The following is a 27,226-nucleotide window of genomic DNA, read 5'->3' on the forward strand; positions in this document are numbered from 1 at the left end:
TGCTTACTTGGTACTAAAAGACAAGTTGTCTAATATGTTCACTATTTTATTTAAGGACAAAATTGCAATAAGAAACATATATTTAATGTACCGTAAGATTTTTTGTTAAAATAAAGTCATTAATGCCATTTTTTGTGGTCCCCTTTATTAAGATAATGCCATTTTTTGTGGTCCCCTTTATTTACAAAAGTATCTAAATACATTTTGGTTCTGGTACAGGTACCAAAATATTGGTATCGGGACAACCCTAATATGTATAGGTTTATATATATATATATATATATATATATATATATATATATATATATATCCTAAAAACATGTTATTAAAATATATTTTATTTCGTCATCTACTCAAATAGCGGAAAGTTGATTTGTTGGAAAATGAGTCCTTCATGGCGGCACAATAAAGCGTTGATATGAGCTGGAGATATACCAGAACTTTCTGCTGTTTCAGTCCCATTGAAGTCAAGATTGGCACAGAGGCTGGCCAGCAGAGGGTGAGGGCTTGGGGTCCGGGCCTCGAAGGCGGCGTGATCGGCAAATCTGCCGACTTCGTAGTGGAGGCCGTCGGAGAGAACGTTGGCACGCTGGGTATGTTTCATGAACGTGCTGGCGTTCTGCTCGCTGTGCTCAAAGCGCTCCGGTTTGGTCCGCCAGGTTTCTCCGTGGAAGGTCCATCTCAGGCCAAGATCGAATGTGACGACAAGGGTGACGGTTCTTGTGACGTGCGCTACTGGCCCACGGAGCCTGGCGAATATGCGGTCCATGTGCTCTGCAACAACGAAGACATCCAGCACTCTCCCTTCATGGCGGAAATTGTCAACCCGCCTGGCAAAGACTTTTACCCCGACAAGGTTGGCACATCCCTGCAGACCTCAGTAGATCCACAGGACCACCAGGGTTCTGGTTTTGAAGGCCTCCATCTGACAAGTGAAAGTGTGTCTTCCAGGTCAAGGCCTTTGGTCCAGGTCTCCAAAGCAGTGGCTTGGCTGTTGGTAAACCTACCGAGTTCACGGTGGATGCCAAGCAAGGCGGGAAGGCTCCTCTGAAGATTTTGGCCCAGGTACACTTCAAATGTTCAATTTATTGATAGTTTTTTTGTTTTTTTTTCTCAAATCGATGCATAACTTCCTGCTTCTCAAGACTGATATTGATTTTACTGTACAGTAGGACTGGATTAGTTTTTGCCACATCCCTCACTTAAAGTGTGAGTGAAGACACTGAATACATTGACAAACACCCACTCCTTACTGCTTCAGTCACACGCAGGATTCTTACAGGAATGAGGCAAATCGAGACTTACTAGTTTGTGCACGCCTTTTTTTTTTGGTTGGGGCAGCTTCTTTAGCAGTGGGCGTCTACGCAGGCGTTCAAAACAGTCGAAACGATGCCGACATTACCGGTGGCTGATAAGGTTTGATGTGTTGAAGCACAACATTTTTTTCCCCGCACAATGTTTGCAGAACATTTGTTGCAAATAGCAATGCCAAATATCGAACAACGCCATGTTTAACAATGAGCTCAGAGGGAATTAACGAAAAAGGTGTGCTTAATTTGCGCACATATAGCACAGTATGGTTTATTTTGCCTTATTGGGGCATGTTTATTTTTTAATCAGAGCTATTTTTCAATATGGTTTTCCCTGTGCAACTTTTTCACCTCCTATATCGATATTAGATCCTTGATTAATATTAATCCGAGATCAGCACAAATCATAGTACATACTTTCATTTTGCAGTGTGGAGTGTTGTAAAAGGCTTAACTGAAATTGCACAAAAAACAATGGCAGTAGTGAAACACTAACCTGCTAACTGGAATGGATTTATGCCGTCTTTAAATTTGTTTTTTGCGACACATATTGGCCACACTAATGTAATCTCATAGAATAGAATAGAAAGTACTTTATTGATCCCTGGGGGAAATTCAGCACCACAGTTTGCTCACAATAGACAATAATCCATCCATCCATCTTCTTCCGCTTATCCGAGGTCGGGTCGCGGGGGCAGCAGCCTAAGCAGGGAAGCCCAGACTTCCCTCTCCCCAGCCACCTCGTCCAGCTCCTCCCGGGGGATCCCGAGGCGTTCCCAGGCCAGCCGGGAGACATAGTCTTCCCAACGTGTCCTGGGTCTTCCTCGTGGCCTCCTACCGGTCGGACATGCCCTAAACACCTCCTTAGGGAGGCGCTCGGGTGGCATCCTGACCAGATGCCCGAACCACCTCATCTGGCTCCTCTCGATGTGGAGGAGCAGCGGCTTTACTTTGAGCTCCCCCCGGATGACAGAGCTTCTCACCCTATCTCTAAGGGAGAGCCCCGCCACCCGGCGGAGGAAACTCATTTCGGCCGCTTGTACCCGTGATCTTGTCCTTTCGGTCATAACCCAAAGCTCATGACCATAGGTGAGGATGGGAACGTAGATCGACCGGTAAATTGAGAGCTTTGCCTTCCGGCTCAGCTCCTTCTTCACCACAACGGATCGATACAGCGTCCGCATTACTGAAGACGCCGCACCGATCCGCCTGTCGATCTCACGATCCACTCTTCCCTCACTCGTGAACAAGACTCCGAGGTACTTGAACTCCTCCACTTGGGGCAAGATCTCCTCCCCAACCTGGAGATGGCACTCCACCCTTTTCCGGGCGAGAACCATGGACTCGGACTTGGAGGTGCTGATTCTCATCCCAGTCGCGTCACACTCAGCTGCGAACCGATCCAGTGAGAGCTGAAGATCCTGGCCAGATGAAGCCATCAGGACCAAATCATCTGCAAAAAGCAGAGACCTAATCCTGCAGTCACCAAACCGGATCCCCTCAATGCCTTGACTGCGCCTAGAAATTCTGTCCATAAAAGTTATGAACAGAATCGGTGACAAAGGGCAGCCTTGGCGGAGTCCAACCCTCACCGGAAACGTGTCCGACTTACTGCCGGCAATGCGAACCAAGCTCTGACACTGATCATACAGGGAGCGGACCGCCACAATCAGACAGTCCGAAACCCCATACTCTCTGAGCACTCCCCACAGGACTTCCCGAGGGACACGGTCGAATGCCTTCTCCAAGTCCACAAAGCACATGTAGACTGGTTGGGCAAACTCCCATGCACCCTCAAGGACCCTGCCGAGAGTATAGAGCTGGTCCACAGTTCCACGACCAGGACGAAAACCACACTGTTCCTCCTGAATCCGAGGTTCGACTATCCGGCGTAGCCTCCTCTCCAGTACACCTGAATAGACCTTACCGGGAAGGCTGAGGAGTGTGATCCCACGATAGTTAGAACACACCCTCCGGTTCCCCTTTTTAAAGAGAGGAACCACCACCCCGGTCTGCCAATCCAGAGGTACTGCCCCCGATGTCCATGCGATGCTGCAGAGTCTTGTCAACCAAGACAGCCCTACAGCATCCAGAGCCTTAAGGAACTCTGGGCGGATCTCATCCACCCCCGGGGCCTTGCCACCGAGGAGCTTTTTAACTACCTCAGCAACCTCAGCCCCAGAAATAGGAGAGCCCACCACAGATCCCCCAGGCACTGCTTCCTCATAGGAAGACGTGTTGGTGGGATTGAGGAGGTCTTCGAAGTATTCCCTCCACCGATCCACAACTTCCGCAGTCGAGGTCAGCAGAACACCATCCGCACCATACACGGTGTTGGTAGTGCACTGCTTCCCCTTCCTGAGGCGGCGGATGGTGGTCCAGAATCGCTTCGAAGCCGTCCGGAAGTCGTTTTCCATGGCTTCCCCGAACTCCTCCCATGTCCGAGTTTTTGCCTCCGCGACCGCTGAAGCCGCACGCCGCTTGGCCTGTCGGTACCTGTCCGCTGCCTCAGGAGTCCCATGAGCCAAAAGAACCCGATAGAACTCCTTCTTCAGCTTGACGGCATCCCTCACCGCCGGTGTCCACCAACGGGTTCTAGGATTACCGCCACGACAAGCACCAACTACCTTGCGGCCACAGCTCCAATCAGCCGCCTCGACAATAGAGGTGCGGAACATGGTCCACTCGGACTCAATGTCCAGCACCTCCCTCGTGACATGTTCAAAGTTCTTCCGGAGGTGGGAATTGAAACTCTCTCTGACAGGAGACTCTGCCAGACGTTCCCAGCAAACCCTCACAATGCGTTTGGGCCTGCCAGGTCTGTCCGGCATCCTCCCCCACCATCGCAGCCAACTCACCACCAGGTGGTGATCGGTAGAAAGCTCCGCCCCTCTCTTCACCCGAGTGTCCAAAACATGAGGCCGCAAATCCGATGACACAACTACAAAGTCGATCATAGAACTGCGGCCTAGGGTGTCCTGGTGCCAAGTGCACATATGGACACCCTTATGCTTGAACATGGTGTTCGTTATGGACAATCCGTGACGGGCACAAAAGTCCAATAACAAAACACCACTTGGGTTCAGATCCGGGCGGCCATTCTTCCCAATCACGCCTCTCCAGGTTTCACTGTCGTTGCCAATATGAGCGTTGAAGTCCCCCAGTAGAACGAGGGAATCACCCGGGGGAGCACTCTCAAGTACTCCCTCGAGTGAATCCAAAAAGGGTGGGTACTCTGAGCTGCTGTTTGGCGCGTAAGCGCAAACAACAGTCAGGACCCGTCCCCCCACCCGAAGGCGGAGGGAAGCTACCCTCTCGTCCACCGGGTTGAACTCCAACATGCAGGCTCTGAGCCGGGGTGCAACAAGAATTGCCACCCCAGCCCGTCGCCTCTCACTGCTGGCAACGCCAGAGTGGAAGAGAGTCCAGCCCCTCTCGAGAGAACTGGTTCCAGAGCCCTTGCTGTGCGTCGAGGTGAGTCCGACTGTATCCAACCGGAACTTCTCTACCTCGCGCACTAGCTCATGCTCCTTCCCCCCCAGTGAGGTGACGTTCCACGTCCCAAGAGCTAGCTTCTGTAGCCGAGGATCGGACCGCCAAGTGCCCTGCCTTCGGCTACCGCCCAGCTCACATTGCACCCGACCTCTATGGCCCCTGCTATGGGTGGTGAGCCCATTGGAGGGGGGACCCACGTTGCCTCTTCGGGCTGTGCCCGGCCGGGCCCCATGGGGACAGGCCCGGCCACCAGGCGCTCGCCATCGTGCCCCAACTCCGGGCCTGGCTCCGGAGGGGGGCCCCGGTGACCCGCGTCCGGGCGAGGGAAATCTGAGTTTCGGTTCTTGCATTTCCATAGAAGAATAGACAATAATAAATAATATATATATATATATCTATAGATCTACTCTACATTTAAGTGCAGTCAAGAAGGAACATATGCATTATACAGTCTGATGGCTGTCGGTATGAAGGACCTCTTGTGTCGTTCCGTGTTGCATTTTGGGAGTCTGAGCCTTCCACTGAACGTGCTCATTCTCCCCGCAAGGTCCGAGTGTAGTGGGTGGGAGGTGTTGTCCATAATGGCTAGGAGTTTTGCTAGACTTCTCCTCTCTGACACCACCGCCAGAGAGTCTAGCTCCACTCCCACCACGTTACTGGTCTCATGATGCGGTAAATTGAATGATGTGGACACGTTTGTTTCTGGATGCTTTTTAGTAAGGTCCTGCCTTGGAGACTGTTATTAATATGCAACTATGATTGATACTTCTTTATGTTGACAAATGTGCTATTTTACACTGCAATATTGTTAAATGATTACTATGTATGTCTAGTTTCTGTGCTTAGCTGCGACACATATTGGCCACAATACTGTATAATCTCATGATGCGGTAAATTGAATGATGTGGACACGTTTATTACTGGATACTTTTTAGTAAGGTCCTGCCTTGGAGACTTTGTATGTGTTATTAATATGCGGCTATGAATAATTGATACTTGTTTATATTGACAAGTGTGCTGTTTTACACTGCAATATTGTTCAATGATTACTACGTATGTCTAGCTAGTGTGATACTTTGTTTTTAGCTGTTGTGTAGCTCCTAGTAGCCTATAGCCTAGCATGTTTGCCTTTCATAAATGACTTTAGTAAAATAAAAGAAATTGTGTTTATTGGACATTTAGATGCACAAATTATCATGTCCGATACATGCAGTCATGGAGCGTGTTATCACACATTTTACATGCAAGCAAATGTCCTCCGATACTTGTTCCTTTTCTGTTATCGCATCAATAGGGCTGAGAATCTTTAGGCACCGCACGATTCGAGTCGAAATTTCCACTTTTTAATAACATTGGGTGCCAGTCATGATTAACTACATTCCTCCATAAAAGAGACAAACAACTCTGATACATTTCTATATCACTTAAAAACTGTTTTTCTTTAACAAAATTCCACCCAAACATTTAATAAAATCAAATACAAATAAGGCAACAGGAAACGTATCCAACACTTCTCTTTTCTAAAGTAAGTCTGTACAGCAGATATCATCTACATCAGCGGTGTCAAACATACGGACCATATCAGGCCTGCGAACAGGTTTAACCCGGCTTGTGCGAAGAGTGAGAAGTATAAAATTCAGTTGTAATTTTCTAATGAAAGGAACTGCTGTTTTATGTGTCCACTGGATGTCACAATAGCAATTCAAGTGTAACCCACGTCACTGTTTAAAAATTACATGTCAGCTGACTTTAAGCGCCCTCTGGATTGGCCTCTTTTCCACTAAACAAAATAACGAAATGGTAAGATGCAAACATTTAGGTCAACTTGACAGTCATCTTTGTAGTTAGAGTTCCATGCAGCGCTCGCAATTGATTGAATGCACGATGCGCATCCTGAGCTCCATTGTAAAAATGTTTCTACATTTGTTGTTTTTCCTATTTTACTTTATGCTTAAATCCATCATGTTTACATTGGTTAGGTTTTTAGTTATGTTAATTTTGGTGTCGTTATGGTGTCAGTTTGATAAATGTTTTGTTTAAATTATAAGTGTATTATTTGAATGATAATAAATGACCGTGTTGTAACTTGTAGCAGTTGCGGATGTCACTTGGTTGCTTTTGCAAACACATCTTTAATGAACTGCCAACAAGAGAATTGAAGAAGTGCTTAAAGTTGAATAGCTTTGTAAATATACAGAGACAAAGTAAGTTTGTGTTCTTCATGGTGTTTTTGAAACTGCACCATTTTTTTTTCCTCCAGAATTTTCAACTAACTTGAAGTGTTTTGCTAAGATGATTATTTGCAAAGTGTTCTATTTTTGGCCATAGTAATGCCATTATTTTATAAGTCAGGCCTGGGTGGGAATAATGAGACAATGTGAGACCCTCATCCACATCAACAATATGATTTGCCTGAGTGGCTGGATATCACAGATTTCTTTTAAAATAAGTTAATTTTTTAGTTTTTTAAATTGATTCTGATTTTTTTTTTTTAAAGAATCATTACAAGTAAAAATCGCTGATAATTAAAAAAAATCTATTATTTTTTTATTTATTTTTAAACCTTTAGGATCAATACTTTTGAAATCTAACATTTAAACACCTCGCCACCACAGGTATGGAATGGAACACTTGCAACTTAAATATGGAAACTTAATTCTTATGTTTTTGTTTCCTTTTTCCACAGGACGGAGAAGGCACTCCTCTGGATGTTAACGTCAAAGATAACGGCAACGGCACATACACTTGCACTTACACGCCACGTAAACCCTTAAAGCACACTGTCATGGTCTCCTGGGGAGGAGTCAACATCCCTGACAGCCCTTTTAGGGTAAGCACTATAAAGAGTCTTCCGATGATATTTTATCTTTAAATGGGTTGTTTTGGACCCCAGATGAACGTTGGGGCAGGCTGTCATCCAAACAAGGTCAAGGTATCAGGACCTGGGGTGGCCAAGACTGGCCTTAAGGCCTTCGACCCGACATACTTCACAGTCGACTGCGCTGAGGCCGGTCAAGGTAAAGATGGGAGACTTTATCTTCCACAGGACTCCTAAGAGCATCGTTATTTTAAACACGCTGTCCGTAGGTGATATCAGCATGGGGATCAAGTGCGCTCCTGGTGTGGTGGGACCTGCAGAGGCCGACATCGTCTTTGACATTATTCGTAACGATAACGACACATTCACGGTCAAATACACCCCTCCTGGAGCAGGCAGCTACACCATTATGGTTTTGTTTGCTGACCAAGTGAGTTGCAGTCACAAAGAATAACAGACAAGAAGTGTTCTCAGTACTCACTTTATTCCTGTTTGTACTTTAAGGCTATTCCATTGACACCCTTCAGGGTAAAGGTGGATCCTGCTCACGATGCCAGTAAAGTCAAGGCCGAAGGACCAGGACTCAGCCGCAGTGGTAAGAGCACGGTTTCATAGAGGTGGGAATCTTTGGGCACCTCACCATTCCATTCCCATTCTTGTGACGATTTCAATCAGAATCCATTCTCGATTCAACCCAATTCTCGGAATACATTATTTTGTATATAAGTGACAATAAAATGGGTTAAAAAAGCTCCTCCTGGCTGCTGATGTACAACGTATGCTGGTGTTGGCCTAAAAAAACATACTTTAAAAATGTATTTTTAAAATGTGATTTACAAATTTCACAGAAAATGGAGCAACTCCAACCCAATCCCATTGAAAACAGTAGTAAAAAAGGAAAAACAATTAACCAAAGCAAAATATAAATAAAACAAATAATGAATGTTATGAATTAATTGAATCAATAATGTTATTATTATGATGGGGAGTATAATGTGCAGAAAGGTGGCCGTTCAGAAACTTGAGGTTTTCTGGTTTGATTCCAGCTTCCGCCATCCTAGTCACTGCTGTTGTCCTTGGGCAAAGCACACAAATATAAATGAAGCTTACCACCACTATCCTTCAATGTGAAGCGCTTTGAGACAATTTGTGAAAAAGCACTTTATAAATATCATTCATTGTTTTATTTCGTTTCATAATAATTTTATTATATTAGAATGTATTTTAATATTTTTCTCCAAAAAATGTATTCTTAAAAGAAAAAATTGAGAACACTTTAGAAATCGATTTTCGAGGATTATAAATACAATTGGAATTAAATAAAAAGTGTGATTTGGATCTCAATGGTCTGTTGTATTTCACTTCAATTTGCCAAACCACGTCAACTAAATACGTATATAGTCTGACATTTTTTCATGGTGTATTAACGTGCGATAATATTCACAGGTGCTCTAATTATGTAGGTGCATGTTGCGCAATCACAGATACTTGTGAAGGTGTCCTCTAATTCAGTGTTTTTTAACCACTGTTCCACTGCACAGTCTGGTGTGCTATGGGAAATTATGCAATTTCACCTAATTGGTCTGAAAAATATTTGTTTGCAAACCGATAATTATAATCTGCAAATGTGCAGTTGTCTGTGCTGTCTAGAGATCAGCAGAGTAACCATGTGATACTCTTCCATATCAGTAGGTGGTAGCAGGTAGCTAATTGCTTTGGAGGCCCATTTGGAGACAAGACAATTAGTGATGCATGGAGGGTTAAGGTTTAAATTCATATCAAACAATGCGTTGGGTACTTGATGAGAACGACTGTTGTCAATATAGGCCACTGAGTTAAATGTTTTTAAATGTTCTACTCGCGGTGTGCCTTGGGATTTTTTCAATGAAAAAAAGTATGCCTTGGTTCAAAGGTTGTAAAACACTGTTCTAATGAATCCTTTCTTGCTGCCATTGCAGGTGTTGAGCTAAACAAGCCCACTCATTTCACAGTAAACACGAAAGGAGCAGGAAAAGCCAACCTGGACTGCAACTTCAGCGGGCCCATCAAAGCAGAGGCTGTCAAAGACATGGAAATAATCAACAACCACGACAACACGCACACCGTGAAATACACTCCTGTGCAGCAGGTAAGGCTCTCAACGAGAGATGCACCGATCGGTATCAGCCGATTTCCGTGGAGAAAGTACGCGAGGCAGACTGTCGTTTCATTTCGTTCAATGCCGAAAAGCCATTCCCCTTGGCTGATACTTTTTATATTTTTGGTTGTGCCCAACAGAGGATGTTCATACAGTGTGGAGCCGCTCCCTTAGGTTAAAATTGTCATTGCGTCAAAGTACATTTCTTACAAGTATTCTTGCTGGAGGACAAGGCTAAACATGTTACACACCAAGTAAGAACAAACGGGAGCAGACAAGAAGGCATGCTAAGCTAGCTTGAAAAAAAGAAGTGCTTTGTAATGTATGACATGTAAGGTATTCAACTGTTTTCAGCAAACAACAAAGGAAACGGAAGTGTTGAGTAAATAAAATGATGTAATTGTCTTGCATAGCCCTGACCCTAATTCTGCATCTCCACTCCCTACTGACACCAGGGCTCTATGGGGCTTGCTGTGACCTACGGTGGAGATCACATCCCAAAGAGCCCATTCAATGTGGCTGTGGCTCCTTCACTGGACCTCAGCAAGATCAACGTCACAGGCCTGGGCGACCGTATGTACTCTTCACTCCCTTATCTGTGTGATGTTTTGGAGAACGTACAAGTGAAGATTTGATTGACCGAAATGTTTTTGTTTTTTTAGGGCCAATACCAATTATTAGTACCGGTAGTCAAGGAGGCCGATAAATTCTATTTGGAGGAGCTATAGCAGTAAAAGTTATTTAAACAAGATTATTATGTCTGTAAACATCTGGACAAGGCTTTAAATTTTTTTACAGTGACTACATATTTCTATGCATAGGATCCGATCACCCACGTGGGATTGAAAGCAAAGTCTAATCACCACCAAGCAAAAACCGCGCATGCTCAGAAAAGTGGCGTCAGATTTACCGCCCGTTGGGCACCCACTGGCAGAAATGTACATCGGCGCCTATGGTTCTATGCGGTGCTAATGTTTAATATAGCAGGGGAAAAAAACCTTTATTACGTGTCTAAGAGGAGCATCAACATTTGCATTTCAAAATATGGAAAATCTCTTGGGAAAATTGGTCAAAATATGGCATTTCTCTACATCGCAATACATCTACTCAATTTTATACCATTTTATAACAGTTTCTAGATGTAAAAAGGTAGTAAGGTTTCCTCATACCATGAAATATTGTGAACCATTAAATAAAAACAATTCTGGGCTTCTTCACGTAATTATAGTTGAGACATTTTTCAAAATGGCTAACATTTTGTCGTAGTTGTTACAGAAAGTTTTTGATTGATTGATTGAGACTTTTATTAGTAGGTTGCACAGTGAAGTACATATTCCGTACAATTGACCACTAAATGGTAACACCAGAATACGTTTTTCAACTTGTTTAAGTCGGGGTCCACTTAAATTGATTCATGATACAGTATACTATCATATATACTATCATCATAATACAGTCATCACACAAGATAATAATCAGGGTGTATACATTGAATTATTTACAATTCGGGGTGTTGGGGGGGGGGGTAGGTTTGGTTGTTATCAGTCATCAACAACTGAGAACAGAGAAAAGGATATTGAAACAGTGTTGGTCTGACTTGGTAGGATATGGACAGCAAGTAGTGGACATAGAGAGAGAGAGAGAGAGAGATCAGAAGGCATAAGAAAAGTATCTACATTTGATTGTTTACATTTGATTATTAACAATCCGGGGAGGGTGTTAGTTTAGGGTTGAAGTTGCCTAGAGGTGTACTTTTATTGCGGTTTTGAAGGAGGATAGCGATGCCTTTTCTTTTATACCTGTTGGGAGCGCATTCCACATTGATGTGGCATAGAAAGAGATAGTATAAGAGTGTGAGCTGCTGCCTCTTATGTAATAATCTCCTATTTGTCAAAATATTTACAATTTGGATTTTTGGCACAGAATCTTTCTGTGGTCTTCATGTCCATCCATCTCTGTTGCATTATGCATTTTAATCACAAAATTTGCCACGCTCTTTTAATGAGCCCACGCTCCGAGTGCTCCGGCCGGAGGATTGATCGTTGCAGTAGCGAAAATAAACAAAACAAAACCGGGAAAGGAGGGCAAAAAAACGCATTTCCTGGCAAAAAAAATTGGAAGTAAGGTAAGCAGAATAGACGTAGGAGGGAGAGAGAAAAGGGTGGGGTGGTTGACTGATTCAGCGGTGCAGTGGAAACAAGTAATTTTTTCTCATGCAGGGCAAAAAGGCTGGTGCTTGAGCAGTGGTTAATACCATCTACTTCAAAATTAGAAAAAAGACTAAATCCTGGAATCATATGTGTATATACCACTGTTCATCAGGAGTGTCAGTCATTTCAGCTCAGGGGCCACAGGGAGGAAAATCTATTTCCAAGTGAGCCATCCATCTTCTTCCGCTTATCTGTAGTCGTGTCGTGGGGGCAGCAGCCTAAGTAGAGAAGCTCAGACTTGCCTCTCCCCTGCTACTTCATCCAGCTCTTCCTGGGGGATCCCGAAGCGTTCCCAGGCCAGCTGGGAGACAGTCTCTCCACTGTGTCCTGGGTCTTCCCCGTGGTCTCCTACCGGTCGAACGTGCCCTAAACACTTCCCTTGGGAGGCGTACGGGGGGCATCCTGACCATCTCATCTGGCTCCTCTCGAATGAAAGTTTCCCACCCTATCTCTAAGGGAGAGTCCCGCCACTCGACGGAGGAAACTAATTTCGGCCACTCGTACCTGTGATCTTGTCCTATTGGTCATAACACAAAGCTTATGACCATAAGTGAGGATAGGGACGTGGATCGACCGGTAAATTGGGAGCTTTGCCTTCCGGCTTAGCTTCTTCTTCACCACAACGGATCCCCAACACTGCAGACGCTGCAGCGATCCACTTGTCGAGGTACTTGTACTCCTCCACTTGGGGCAGGATCTCCTCCCCAACATGGAGATGGCACTCCACACTTTTCCGGGCGAGAACCTTGGACTTGGAAGTGCTGATTTTCATCCCAGTCGCTTCACACTCGGCTGCAAACCGATCCAGTGACAGCTGAAGATCCTGGCCTGATGAAGCCATTGAGACCACATCATCTGCAAAAAGCAGAGACCTAATCCTGCAGCCACCAAACCGGATCCCCTCAACGCCCTGACTGCGCCTAGAAATTCTGTCCATAAAAGTTGTAAACAGAATTGGTGACAAAGGGCAGCATTGGTGGAGTTCAACCCTCACTGGAAACCGGTCCCACTTACTGCCGGCAATGCAGACCAAGTTTTGACACGATCATACAAGGAGCGGACCGCCTACCCCATACTCTGAGCACAGGACTTCCCAAGGGACACTGTTGAATGTCCACAAAGCACATGTAGACTGGTTTGGGCAAATTCCCTTGCACTCAAGGATCATGCCGAGAATATAGACCTGGTCCACAGTACAATGTCCAGGATGAAAACCACACTGCTCCTTCTGAATACGAGGTTCGACTATCCGACGTAGCCTCCTCTCCAGTACACTTGAATAGACCTTACCAGGAAGGCTGAGGAGTATGATCCCACCATAATTTCAAAGCCTTTCCCACCATAATTTCAAAGCCTTTCCCACCATAATTTCAAAGCCTTTCCCCTTTTTTTTAAATTGAGGAACAACCACCCCAGTCTGCTAATCCAGAGCCCCCTCCCCGATGTCCACGCAATGCTGCAGAAGTGAGCCAAATTGGTAAAATCATGGCATAATAACTTACAAATAAAGACAACTTTAGATTGGTTTGGCATTTGGCCAAAATAGAACATGCACTTTCTAAAAAAGTACAAATCCCAAATAATCCTTTTTAGCAAAACACTTCAAGTTAGTTGAAAATTCTATGGGGAAAAATTAGTGCACAACAGTGGACACAATGTACTTAGACCTGGTATCAGTGTATCGACAAAGCCATCAAACTTTAAGATATTTTCTAGCTAGGATTGAACTAAATAAAAACTTTTTTCTGTATCAAATACCTCATTGTCATTTCCATGTATTAATCTTGTGCTAACTCAACAGACCAAAAGAAACGGAGGTAGAAACTCTGTCTGCGTCCACTTTTTTTTTTTTTTTTTGACACACTGTGGGAGAATGTGGATGCCAAAGAACAATGTGGTCGTAGCAGAAGACTTAAAACGGCAGGTTTTAGGTTTCATTTGGGGCAAGGTATATGAGTCGCAGCCCCGCTTTAACTTCATACCTCTTGCGTGGCCCCCGGTATAAACCGTTTGCTACCTTAACATGATTGCTATTGCGGCATCCAGTGGACACATTTAGAACAGCAGTTCCTTAATAAAAACAAATTACAGCTCATTTTTATACTTAGCAAACTCCTCTTGAGGGCCAGATTAAACCTGCGCAGCCATGTGTGTGTGTGTGTGTGTGTGTGTGTGTGTGTGTGTGTGTGTGTGTGTGTGTGTGTGTGTGTGTGTGTGTGTGTGTGTGTGTGTGTGTGTGTGTGTGTGTGTGTGTGTGTGATGCTCAATATCTGCGCCAATATTCAGTGGATCTCTATTTTGTGCACTTGCGTCCTGCTCACATTGGCATATTTCTCTCCTCTTTCACTACCCGGCTTGCAGAGATGACCGTAGGCAAAGACCAGGAGCTGAATGTGAAGTCAAAGGGTGCCGGGGGTCAGGGCAAAGTGGCGGCCAAGGTCATGGCCCCCTCCGGAAAGCCAGTGGCCTGCAAGGTAATAACGATATATTTCATATTGTACATACACACTGCGGGTGTCGGCGTGTTAAATGGTGTGTCTTTACCCAGGTGGATCCCGGGCTGAGCTCAGAAAGCAGCCAAGTAAAGTTTATCCCACGGGAAGCAGGGCCGTACCAGGTTGAACTGACCTATGATGGAGTCCAGATCCCCGGATCACCATTCACCCCCATAGCATACCCTGCCACAGACCCCTCCAAGGTACCGGGTAACCTTGACTTCTGCATGTGCACACTTTTTTTTTTTTCTTTTTTTTTTTTTTTAATGTTTCTATTTTGCGACGTTCACCACCGACCATTCTCCTGGCAGGTGCGCTGCTCTGGCCCAGGCTTGGAGCGCGCCAAGGTCGGGGAGACCGGGGAGTTCATCGTGGACTGCACCAACGCTGGCCCGGCTGAACTGACCATTGAGATTATTTCCGACAGCGGAACAGAGGCCGAAGTTCATATTCAGGATAACGGCGATGGCACTTACACCATTACCTACATTCCCCTCTATCCGGGGTCCTACACGCTCACCATCCGCTATGGGGGCCAGGATGTGCCCAACTTTCCGGCCCGGCTCACTGTGGAACCAGCCATCGACGCCAGTGGAGTCCGTGTGTTTGGACCAGGAGTGGAAGGCAAAGGTGACGTCTTAGTAATATTTTTGTGTGCATGTGCAGTGTTTGTAAACCAGGGGTGTCCAAAGTGCGGCCCGCAGCTTGATGTCTTATTGGCCTGCAACACGTTCAGAATATCATTAAAAAAAAACAAAGGACAAATGCGCTTCTCAGACAAAAACCCAATCAGCAGCTTTGCCATATTTTCATGTATAAATGTTTACATATTCTAACGTCCTCTGCTGGCGTTATCGACTCATTCTGCTTCCGTATGTTGCAGACTAGCAGTGTGACGCTCCAATGATTAACCAAAATTTAGCTAGCTACACGCTCTGTCATGTTTGATTTATTTCTTTATTTCAATGAATCTCCTCCACTTCCTTTTCCCAGCGCTGTCCTCCACACTCCCTCACTTCACAACCGTGCTTGGAAAAACAGTTATTGTATGTTATGCTAGCGAGTAGACCTGACTGTTTACAGGGTTAACGGACATTCACTACGCCAGCTAGCGGCGGAGGCCATCAAAAGCCTAACAATTAGCCAGTAGACTGCTAAAAACTTGTACGGTGTGACACTCGTATCATGCGTCACCAATGTATATCAATATGGTGCTCACAAAGAACTATTGAAGCACACTGACTGATATTTCTACCAGATACTTCCTGCAGGACCAGACAAGATCTGCTTCTTCTCACTCCTTTTGAAGTTTTACCATTTTTAAGCCTGTCAAACAGTGAAAAGCCTGAAGTTGCAGGAGTGACTTGAGTCCTCCATTATCTCTCCTTGAATGAGGACTAAAAACTACCACTTGTAGAACTTGTAAGAGCAAACGTTGAGTTTGTGCTACTATACTGTAGTTGCATGATCACGCCGCTTGGAAATTATCTCTGCATTTTCTCTTTGACTTGTCCCCACAAAAGCAAATAGCCTTTTCTGAATAAAAATTAGGGAAAGACTGTTTCCTCTTCTGCAATATTATTAGCCGACCGCATTTTTTCCTTTTGGACCCTTTTTGAAGTAACTGGAGTAGCCACTAACTGCTGTAGTCATTGGGTTGAGGTGCGGGTGAATGACTGAACAAGGACACTGGTACAGATGACAAGTATTTTTACTCCTCTTGCTATGTCTGCTGATGGCCTGCTTGATAAGCACTGAGAACTACAGAGTATTCTCCTGACCTAATCTTAAGATTTTAAACTGTATGTCTGCATGTTTTATGACATCTGTTTCCCACAGAACAGCAATCTGTTCATGGCAGTGGGTTTGTGGTCAAGCGTATTAACAACATGCACGGTATTTCCCGGACCATGGAATGCACCGCAATATAAGCCACACCCACTAAATTTGAGAAAAACGTTTCCGTATATTAGCCGCACCGGACTATAAGCCGCAGATATGCAAGTTGCAAGATGAGTTATTTACGCAGAAATATTTTGTAAATGTTTATTTACACACCTTAATTGTTTCCAAACAGTGTCTGTAACAAAGCAGTAAAACGGCTGATCTAACAAAACAGAAGTCACAGACCCGCAAGCCAGTGCTCTAATCAGCTAAACAGACAAAATAACTCCACGGTGACGCTTTGTATTTACTGAGGAATTTGTGAAACCGAAACAATACAAAAAGAATGCCATTGTAAGTTATTAACAGGCACTTGCAAATGTGTTAGCATTTTAGCTCATGCTAACGACGCTAGCTTGATTACATTACGATAGCATGTAAAAATATGCATGAAAACAGACATCACGCATGGGAGGGTTTAGTAAGTAAGGATTGTTTTAGTTTTATTGTAAAACTTACAAACGTTGCTTGGAGGGATGACTGAAGAATCCGTACGAGTAGAAAAGCTATGGACTGCTAGAAGTTGAACATCACTGCGGTTGGGGCCGGAGTGACACTCTTAATAAATGGAAAGACCCAGCAACAGTAAGCGAATTAAGTCAAAAGATGGCGCCATATCACCAACACCCTCTGTTTTTGCTTTTTTTTTTTTATATATTAAATGATTTTAAACATTGCCATCAGCCAAGATGAATCCGTATATTAGCCGCTACGTCTTATAAGCCGCAGGGTTCAGCGTGTAGGATAAAAGTAGTATAGTCTGGAATTTACAGTGGTTTAAATTAGTGTTTCTTAACCATAGGGCCGCCAAAAAAAGGTTTCTCAGCTGTGGTTCATATCGGCTGCAGCGGTACTCTGTTGTAATACACTTTTCCACCACTTCTGGCAGTAATGAGAATATCAAACAGAAGTCTGGAGCTGAAGTGATAGTTTCTTGAGCGCAAAAATTATGACTAAAATGGTGAATCTGTATTTTTATTTGCACTTGAATTTTATTGACAGTTCAAACATTTTTTAATTTAGATGTTTTTTCAGTATTGCGTACTTGTATAGAAATTAATTTTTCAATACTGATTTTTTGCAGCATATTTGATTAGTATTTATTTTTAAATCAGCCTGATCTAAGTTTTGACAATCTTTGATTAACACATGCTTTCATGTTATTTGACAAGGTTAATCCTATTAAAGTAGGTTGGATGTGATTATTGAATACCACTTAAATTAAGAATAACATTACTAATTCAGGGTTAATATTTGAGTGGGCCCTGAGGTCAAAAAGGTTAAGAAGCTCTGGTTTACATAATTGACTGATCTATATAAAAAAAAAAAGTGCTAAAACACATCATGCATTAAGACAACTCTATTATCAACACATCTTTTTCTGCTTGATATTTTTGCTGTATTTTTTTAATGCTGCTTATTTTATTACTGCAATGTAACACAGGCTGCACTTTGTACACCCCTGTTTTATTTACATTTATCCTAATCTGCCCTCGCTGAATGTTGGAATTTAGTTTGGCGGATATCTAAACAATCCTCTTAGAGATGAAAAAAGCTCCAACTTGAAGTTGTTCATTGATATTCACCAGAACGAAGTTAGTGTGAAACTAAGCACAAAAAGAAATTTACATGAATATGCATAAATACACATACATGTAAAAGCCATGTTAAATCAACAATACTGTTTGGTATAAATTGGGGGGAAAAAGCTTTAAAAGTTGGCTTTTGTTACTAGTTTAATGCTAACACAATGAATGGCCCATTGACAGGCTAATGGAAATTAGCATCACAACAGTTTTAACTTGTACACACTTAACAATTGAAATTTTAACTGAACAAAACTGACATAAAACCGCAAATAAATTTTGACTTGGACATACAGTATATTCACCAAACTCTGCACAAACGACTATTGAGGCTAACTTTGTACTACTAGGATAGTGCTACTTTGCACTCTCTGCTGACTACAGAAGCATTTGATCAACCCGAACTCTAAGTTTAAAGCAAATAACATCAATGTTTTGTGTAGTATGACTGGCAGCACATGAAGAGCCAAATCTTGTTTTAAAATAAAAGGCCAAATGTGTGCAACATTTTTTGCTAACGTTTTGCAAAGGATGTATGTTAAATACTGGGAATGGCAAACAATTACACTCACTGTTGTATTTTTTTAGGTATTTTCCGCGAAGCCACCACTGACTTCACGGTGGATGCTCGAGCTCTCACTCTGTCCGGCGGCGACCACATCAAAACCCTCATCAACAACCCGTCCGGCAGCCGCACAGACAGCCTGATTACGGACCTGGGAGACGGGACCTACACCGTGGAGTACACTCCCTACGAGGAGGGTGAGTGTCTTGTGGCCACGTGTCCGTTAGCAGGCCATGACTTTGCCGCGTGTGCTTCAGGCCCGCACAGCGTGGAGGTCTGCTACGATGGCACCCCGGTGCCCAAGAGTCCGTTCCGCGTGGCCGTGACGGAAGGATGCGATCCCGCTCGAGTGCGCGTCCACGGTCCCGGCCTGAAGAGCGGCACCACCAACAAGCCCAACAAGTTCACAGTGGAGACACGGTAAATGTTGCTGGAGATCTCTGCCAGCTTCTGGCTCGGTCGAGGTTTTCACGGGGTGTTCTCTTACTGCCCATAGGGGAGCGGGTACAGGTGGTCTTGGGTTGGCCATGGAAGGTCCATCAGAGGCCAAGATGTCTTGCACGGATAACAAGGACGGCAGCTGCAGTGTGGAGTACGTCCCCTATGAGCCTGGGACGTATAACCTCAACGTAACTTACGGAGGACAACCCATCAGTGGTACTTATTCTGGACTAATACGACTTGTAGATGTCACACTCGTGTTGTATTTGAAGTCTAAAAACATTCTTAACCCACTCAAATATTAACCCTGAATTGGTATCCTAATTGGTATCCTAGTCTTGATTTTAATGGTATTCAATAATCATATAAGTTGCAGTTTAAAAGTATAGACCTTGTCAAATGATTACACATAAACCAGCACTTACAACATGCAGAACAAAGTTTAGGTCAGACTGATTCCAAAATAAAAGGTATTCATATATACTGTAAAGCAGGGGTGTCAAACATATTATAGCTCAGGGGGCCACATGGAATAAAATATATTCCCAAGTGGGCCAGACTGGTAAAAATCATGGTGTGATAACTTAAAAATAAAGACAACTTCAGATTCTTTTAATTTGGCCAAAAATAGAACATTCGCTTTCTAAAACTGTACAAATAATCCCCTTGACAAAACACTTCAAGTTAGTTGAAAATGATGTGGAAAAAATTGGTGCAGTTTTAAAAAGAGATGAGACGATAAACTTCGAAAAAAGCCATCAAACTTTAAATCACTGCCTAAGATTGAACAAAATAAATAAACTTTTCTTGGTATCAAATACCTAATTTGTCATTTCCTGCATCCACTTTTCTCTGGTGCAAAAGAACGATGTGTTCGTAACAGAAGACTTAAAACGGAATGTGATAATGTTCATCAGTCAAATAAATGGATTAGAGTCTGGCAGAGTTTAAAAATGCTCTCATTGGTTTACATTTTTAAAATATCAAGATAATATCAAAAATCAAATTACAGGATGTTATTGACTCATTTTCTTCAACAGATTTACTCACATGGTTTATTCTGTACAGATGCACCATCTACAACAAAACTTGTGATTTGGACTCATTTTATTTCACACTAAGTTAGGATAAGTATTATTTGTATTAAATGTGTCCCCAGTCATAAGTACAACAATGTAAAGATTATCAAAAGCATTTATTTGGGTAGAAATGTCGCAGGTTACATTACCAACATCTTTGACAAAGCATGAACGCAACAATCTACATTTTGTATCATTACTATCACTAATAAGTAGCTTTAGTACATAGTGTCCCATCACTAATAAGTGGCATAAGTACGTAGTGTCCCAACACCAAAGTGTCGCTTCTATCATAACGGCACATAGCTCCGCCCCTTTTGAAGTCCTGATTCTTGGATACAAAGAATTGCTAGTGCGACATCCAGTGGACACATTTAGAACAGCAGTTTATTTCTTCCAAAACTTTCAGCTCATTTTAATACTTGGCAAACTCCTCTCGCGGGCCTTTTTAAAACCTGTTTGTGGGCCTGATCCGACCCCCGCGCCGTACGTTTGACACCCCTGCTGTAAAGGTAAAAAAATATTAAATACAAATATTACAGTATTTAAAAAAAAATGTTTATTTACAATTATGCAGTGCTCCAATAAGTTGGTAAATGCTTATTGTCCCTCTTTACTGGCACAAGTGGTGGAAAAGTGTATTACTGCAACCCAGAGGGAGCACTGCTGAAAAACGCATTTTGTCAGGCCACCAAAGTGTTTCTCAGCTGTGGCCGCAGCGGTACTCATTTGTAATACTTTGTCCACCACTTGTGGCAGTAATGTCAATATCAAACAAGAAGTCGGAATCTGAAGCCCTAAAGAAGTTTAAATGGGTTATACTTGTATAGCGCTTTTCTACCTTCAAGGTACTCAAAGCGCTTTGACAGTATTACCACATTCACCCATTCACACACACACTCACAAACTGATGGCGGGAGCTGCCATGCAAGGTGCTAACCAGCAGCCATCAGGAAAGCGCAAAAAGTATGACTAAAGTGGTGACGCTGTATCTAGATGTACTCTAATTTTGTCTACAGTTTAATTAAGACACATTCAGTATTTAGTTCATAGAATTATATTTTAGCACTGCGTAATTTTATGCAAATGTATTTCCTTTCTTTTGCAGTACTGTAATCAGCCTGAGAGAAGTCTTGATAATGATCTGTGTGATGAACATATGCTTTCATATCATTGGACAAGGTTCATCTTGTTAAACTTAGATATAATTATTGAATACAATTAAAGCCAAGAGTAAGATGACTAGTTCAGTGTTAATATTTGATTGGGCCCCTCTGTAGTGGAAAAGTTGGGCCCTTCCGAAGATAATTTAGCTGGGACCTCACCCGACTTCCAAAACCTTTTCCTGATGTGTTGTTGCAGGAAGTCCCTTCTCGGTGCCCGTCAGTGACACGGTGGACAGTTCCAAGGTGAAATGCCAAGGTCCAGGGCTGGGCACCAATGTCAGGGCCAATATTCCTCAGGCCTTCACAGTAGACGCCTCCAAAGCTGGAGTGGCGCCGCTGCAGGTTCGCGTGCAGGGACCCAAAGGTATGTTCCGAAGCGCACACCAGGGGTATCCAAGGTTTTTCCACTGAGGGCCGCACACTGAAAAGTCAAAGCAAGCGGGGGGGGGGACATTTTTAGCCATTAAGTCTCCCTTTTGAAGCTTGGTCCCGGAGACCTGGAAGAGTCTGTCATAAAAATGTACAAAATAAGTCATAGTAAACTTTTCTTTTTTTTTTTTTTCATTCTACGCTTATATTTCTAGATCTAATTTACATCTATCTGTTCTTTTATGTTTTATGCCAAAATAGAAAATATGCAACATTTACCCCAAAAAATGTTTTAAAGTGGAATAATTGATGTGAAGCAATTGGACCCTCAAAAAAGTCAAATAATTAATTAATTTTAATGTAACTGGGATTCCCTGAATGTTAACAACGTTCCAAAAGGGTCTCAGCCATTAATTATAGTAAGTTTTTTATTTTTTATTTTTTTAACTTTCAGGGCTTAAATCTCGATCAACTTTAGATCGATCCGTTGATATAGTTTTTTGCCCTTTTTGTCAAAATTTTAAATTTATTTTTATCGTAAAAACACACTGTAATATTTTCCCCAAAAAATTCAAAAGTCAACTATTTAATGTAAAGTAATTGGAGCCTTAAATAGGTTAGTAATTCACAACAGTGATTTTGATTCATAGCAATGGTTTGAGCATTTATGGTTTTTAAATAAAGCGACACTTGAGGGTCCCACTCATAAAAGTTTTATAAGTATCTCATCAATTTGTTTGAATAATGCTTAAATGTTGATTTTTTTTGATGACATAAACAAAAATTATACAATATTTTCCCTCCAAATCCTCACATTTTTGATGTAATAATGGACATTGATCTTGATTCATAATTGTTTAAAAATTACATTATTGAACCCCCTTCTCATAAAAGTGTTAAAAGTAATTTTATGTTTTACTTTGAACGCTTACATTTCTAGATCCACTCCAGATCTATCCGTTGATGTTAAGTTTTTGTATGTTTTATTTACTGCCTGTGGAGATGCCGAGGAAAAAGTCCTACTAAAACTCTTGGGGATCCAAAAGTACCCCACTCATAAGTGTTAAGTCCTCCATTGTTTTTCCCAACGTTTACAGTAAGTCTCTAGATCAACTTCATTTAGATCTGTTCATTGATTAACGTTTTTTTATTATTTTTCCATGTATTTTTAATTGCCCTTTTTGGCATAGAAAACTGTTTATGGCAAACACACATTTGCAATATTTTTGCCACCAAAAAAATGTCAGTAATTGGAGCCTCAGAAAGGTCAATAATTCTTAATTTCATTGTTTTTTTTATAAATTTTTGAGCAATGACCGTTTAAAAAGAAAAAGTCTAACTAAAAATTTTTTTGAGAGCCAAAAGTTCCCCAATAACAAGTGTTATGAATAAGTCTTCCTTTTTTTCTCAGTTTACAGTAAGTCTGTAGATCAACTCCATTTAGAACTATTCGTTGATTGTTTTAATTTTTTTCATGTATTTTATTGCCTTTTTTGTCATAGAACACTTATGGCACAAAATATGCAATATTTTCACCCCAAAGAATTTCAGTGGTATTTTTGATGTGAAGTAATTGGAGCCTCAAAAAGGTCAATTCATAATTTCATTGATTCAAATTATTTTGAAAGGAAAAAAAAAAAGTTTGAGATCCATAAGTGCCCCACTCAAAAGTGTTATTTAATAAATAAGTCCTACATTTTGTGTTTACTATCGACACCAACTATAAAAAGAGTAAAACGCTTTTTCTTTTGGCGCAAACAAAATATGCAGTATTTTATCCCAAAAAATATTTAGTGGTATTTTTGATGTGAAGTAATTGTTGGAGCCTTGACTGGGTCAACAATTCATAACATTATTTAGATTAATTATTTCAGCAATGACAGTTTTAAAGATGGTATATGGTTATTAGAATCAACATTGCAACTTTTTCTCGTTGGATTTCACCAGTTTGCTCTCATATTCCACTTTTTTATGTTTTTGTGTTTTTATTTTAAATGTGCAGCTGTGGGCCACAAATGGCCCCCTGGCATACATGTATGTAAACTATGATTTGGGGAAAAAGTTGACGCCAACATGTTTGCTTGGATAACGGTATATTTTTAAATTATATTTACTCTGATTACGAAGTTTACTTAAATGACAATGTTTGCTGGGATTAAGATATTTGCTGGGATTACGATGTTTGTTCGGATTACGTAGTTTATTTAAATGACGATGTTTTCTGGATTACGATATTTACTTAAATTAGGATGTTTGCTTGGTTTAAGATATTTACTTAAATTACGATGTTCGCTGGATTACGATATTTACTTAAATTAGGATGTTTGCTTGGATTACGATATTTACTTAAATTACGATGTTTGCCTGGATTACGATGTTTACTTAAATTACGAAGTTTACTTAAATTACAATTTTTGCTTGGTTTGCGATATTTACTTAAATTACAATATTTGCTCGGATTACGAAGTTTACTTAAATTACCATATTTGCTCGGATTACGAAGTTTACTTAAATTACGATATTTACTTAAATGACTACGTATTGCTTGGATTACGATATTTACTTAAATTACCATGCTTGCTGGCATTACGATGTTTGTTTGTGCGTGTCAGGTGTGGTGGAACCTGCAGAAATCCTGGATAACGGCGACCAAACGCACACTGTCAACTACGTTCCTACGAGAGAGGGTCCGTATTCCATCAACGTCTTGTATGCGGACGAGGAGATCCCGCGCAGGTACTGCCATGGCACAGCTGGTAACATCGGTGGATTCTCACGCCTCGTATGACACCAGAACATGTCACCTGTGTCAGCCCTTACAAGGTCAAAGTGCTGCCCACCCACGATGCCAGCAAAGTGCGCGCTAGTGGACCTGGTCTCAACACCACAGGTGTGCCTGCCTCTCTGCCTGTGGAGTTCACCATCGATGCCAAAGACGCAGGAGAGGGTCTGTTGGCAGTGCAGATCACGGTGAGCGCTGGTCGGCGTGCGAACACATAGCGCGATCCGAATGAAAATGAGAAACTGTCGCCTTCAGGACCCAGAAGGAAAACCGAAGAAGGCCAACATTCGCGACAACCATGACGGGACCTACCTGGTGTCGTACGTGCCGGACATGACGGGCAGATACACCATCTTGGTTAAATACGGAGGAGACGAGATCCCGTATTCGCCATATCGAATCCGGGCCCTACCCACAGGAGATGCCAGCAAGTGCACCGTCACAGGTATGCAACCCTCATGCTGCTTTATAAAACATTTACTGTCTTACTTTTGAATACAAATCTGAATTTAGCATTCACTCAACGTATTTAAAGTCAGACTGATGTACGTGTCAGTAGGGATGGCTACCTTTCACATTTGAAATTGACCGGACGTCTATATATCCCACATTACTCAACGGATTAGAACGGTTCCAAAGTCAAAATACTCCTTACTCTTGTTAGTTAACTGCTAACATATGAACTTTTTAGCTAATTACGCAGCCGTACACCTTGATCATATAACTTTGTATGTGACACACGTTGGCGGTCAGCATTTTAATGTTACAATGCTAACTTTTTTTTGTTAATTTTGCAACTATTTACCCCAGAGTAATATAACTTGATACTTGACATGTTAACAGTTAGTACACTAACATAGGCTTGTGAGCATATCAAACATCAGCATGCTAACTTTTGAGTTAATTTGACGCTTATTAAGCAAATTTCACAGCCGTACACTTGGTACGTGACACATGGTAACTTTTTGGGTTAAATATATTGTTCATTTTGCAACCAATTATCCCAAAGTCGTACAACTTGGCATTTGCTAACGGTTAACACGTTAATGTTGGCATGCTAGTATAACTAACATGCTAACTTTTCAGTTAATTTTACACTTTTTTTTATCATGCTAACACAATCAACACTGGTACAACTTTTGTTACTTTTTACACTTTTTTTTAGCATATTTCACAGCCATACACTTGGTACGTGACACACAGTAACCTTTTTTGGCAATTTTTTTTGCTAACTTTGCAGCTGTTTACACCATAGTCATATAACTTGATACTTGACATATTCCAACGATTAACACGTTAATGTTGGCATGGTGGCATAACTAACATGAGCATGCCAACTTTTCAGTTAATTTTACACTTTTCTTTTTTCTTTTTTTTTTTTTTAAACAAATTTCGCAGCTGTACACCTTAGTCCAGTGGTTCTTTACCTTGTTGGAGGTACCGAACCCCACCACTTTCTTACGCGCATTGCCCGAACCCTTCTTCAGTGAAATACATTTTCTTTTTTTCAAATTCTAGACAGTTATGTTGTTGTTTTTTACTGGTGCACAAAATGAACCGTGCATTAACATCACCTTGTTCAAAGAACAAAACCAACACAGTGCATGAACTCACAACAAATTACACACCTGCAAATCAGATGGAAAATTAGAGGGAACATTGTTTGGGGGTATCAATTATACGCCGATAGTTTTTATTTACACGATGAGTCGGGTGTGTCCGCCGAACCCCTGAGGCCGACTCACCGAACCCCTAGGGTTCGATCGAACCCAGTTTACGAACCACTGCCTTAGTCGTATAACTAGGTATGTGACATGGTAACTTTTTGGGCTAATGTTGGGACGTTAACGTTATCGTGCTAGCATAACTAATATTAACTTGCTAACTTTAATTTTACACTTTTTTTAACAAATGTACATGTGGTACGTGACACATGGTAACTTTTTTGGCAAATTAGTTTTTGCTAATTTTGCAACCGTTTATTCCAGAGTCATATAACTTGATACTTGACATATGCTAACTGTTAACACATTAAACATTATTAGCATGCTGGTATAACTAACATTAGCTTGCTAACTTTTTAAATAAATTTGCGCTTTTTCTTTTAGAACATTTCCCAGCTTTACACCTTAGTCATACAACTTTGGACGTGACATGTTAACTGTTGGCGTGTTAATGTTACCATGCTAACTTATTTTTTGCTAATTTTGCAACAGTTTACCCCAGAGGCATATAACTTGATACATGACATATGCTGACTGTTGGCATGCTAGCATAACGAGCATTAGCATGCTAACTTTTTAGTTAATTTTATACTTTTTTAGCAAATTTCGCAGATAACACTTAATACGTGACACATGGTATTTTTGGCCTTTTTTGGCAAAAATTATTTGGGATAATTTTGCAACCTACAAAGTGTTCAGACAATTAGACACAAGCTTTTTGATTAACTTGCATCTTAGTGGTAGTTTTAACAAATTAGGCGTTAATTGCCATGTAAAATCACTAATGCTATTTAGTAGCATGTATATGGCATATTTAATGTAAATTAGCATTGAGCTAGCGTATTTTGAGAAGTGGAGCCTTACTTGTGTACATTTAATCAGGCATACTTGCTTTGTTGGCATAGAAAATTACAACACTACTTCAAGAGGCAGTACGCTACGAATACGCTTGTTTGTCCCGCCAAGCGTTTGAGCCGGTGCCCAGTCGGATTTGGATTTTACGTAAATCTGTACTAATTTGGTAGCCATCCCTACATGTCAGTACTCGCCCCTTGATCTTAAGCTTTGACAAAGGTGACTGACCGGGAGCGTGAGATTACGCCGA

General features: G+C 41.9%; 1 protein-coding gene across 4 annotated transcripts in view; it reads left to right on the forward strand.

Annotated features, from left to right (window-relative positions):
• flna (filamin A, alpha (actin binding protein 280)) overlaps nt 1–27,226 on the forward strand; it is a 99,894-nt gene that overhangs the window by 47,746 nt on the left and 24,922 nt on the right. For all 4 annotated transcript variants that reach the window (XM_061988110.2, XM_061988128.2, XM_061988119.2 and 1 more), the window contains exons 12-30: nt 457–593; nt 660–856; nt 952–1,065; nt 7,492–7,635; nt 7,699–7,822; nt 7,893–8,053; nt 8,128–8,218; nt 9,582–9,751; nt 10,216–10,333; nt 14,332–14,444; nt 14,519–14,668; nt 14,777–15,095; nt 18,584–18,757; nt 18,818–18,980; nt 19,057–19,217; nt 21,443–21,610; nt 24,228–24,351; nt 24,429–24,585; nt 24,653–24,842. In XM_061988110.2, coding sequence (XP_061844094.1) covers nt 457–593; nt 660–856; nt 952–1,065; nt 7,492–7,635; nt 7,699–7,822; nt 7,893–8,053; nt 8,128–8,218; nt 9,582–9,751; nt 10,216–10,333; nt 14,332–14,444; nt 14,519–14,668; nt 14,777–15,095; nt 18,584–18,757; nt 18,818–18,980; nt 19,057–19,217; nt 21,443–21,610; nt 24,228–24,351; nt 24,429–24,585; nt 24,653–24,842 — 2,975 coding nt within the window. The remainder of the gene's footprint in view (nt 1–456; nt 594–659; nt 857–951; nt 1,066–7,491; nt 7,636–7,698; nt 7,823–7,892; nt 8,054–8,127; nt 8,219–9,581; nt 9,752–10,215; nt 10,334–14,331; nt 14,445–14,518; nt 14,669–14,776; nt 15,096–18,583; nt 18,758–18,817; nt 18,981–19,056; nt 19,218–21,442; nt 21,611–24,227; nt 24,352–24,428; nt 24,586–24,652; nt 24,843–27,226) is intronic.

This window comes from Nerophis lumbriciformis, linkage group LG01, assembly GCF_033978685.3.
Source record: "Nerophis lumbriciformis linkage group LG01, RoL_Nlum_v2.1, whole genome shotgun sequence".
Taxonomy (NCBI): domain Eukaryota; kingdom Metazoa; phylum Chordata; class Actinopteri; order Syngnathiformes; family Syngnathidae; genus Nerophis; species Nerophis lumbriciformis.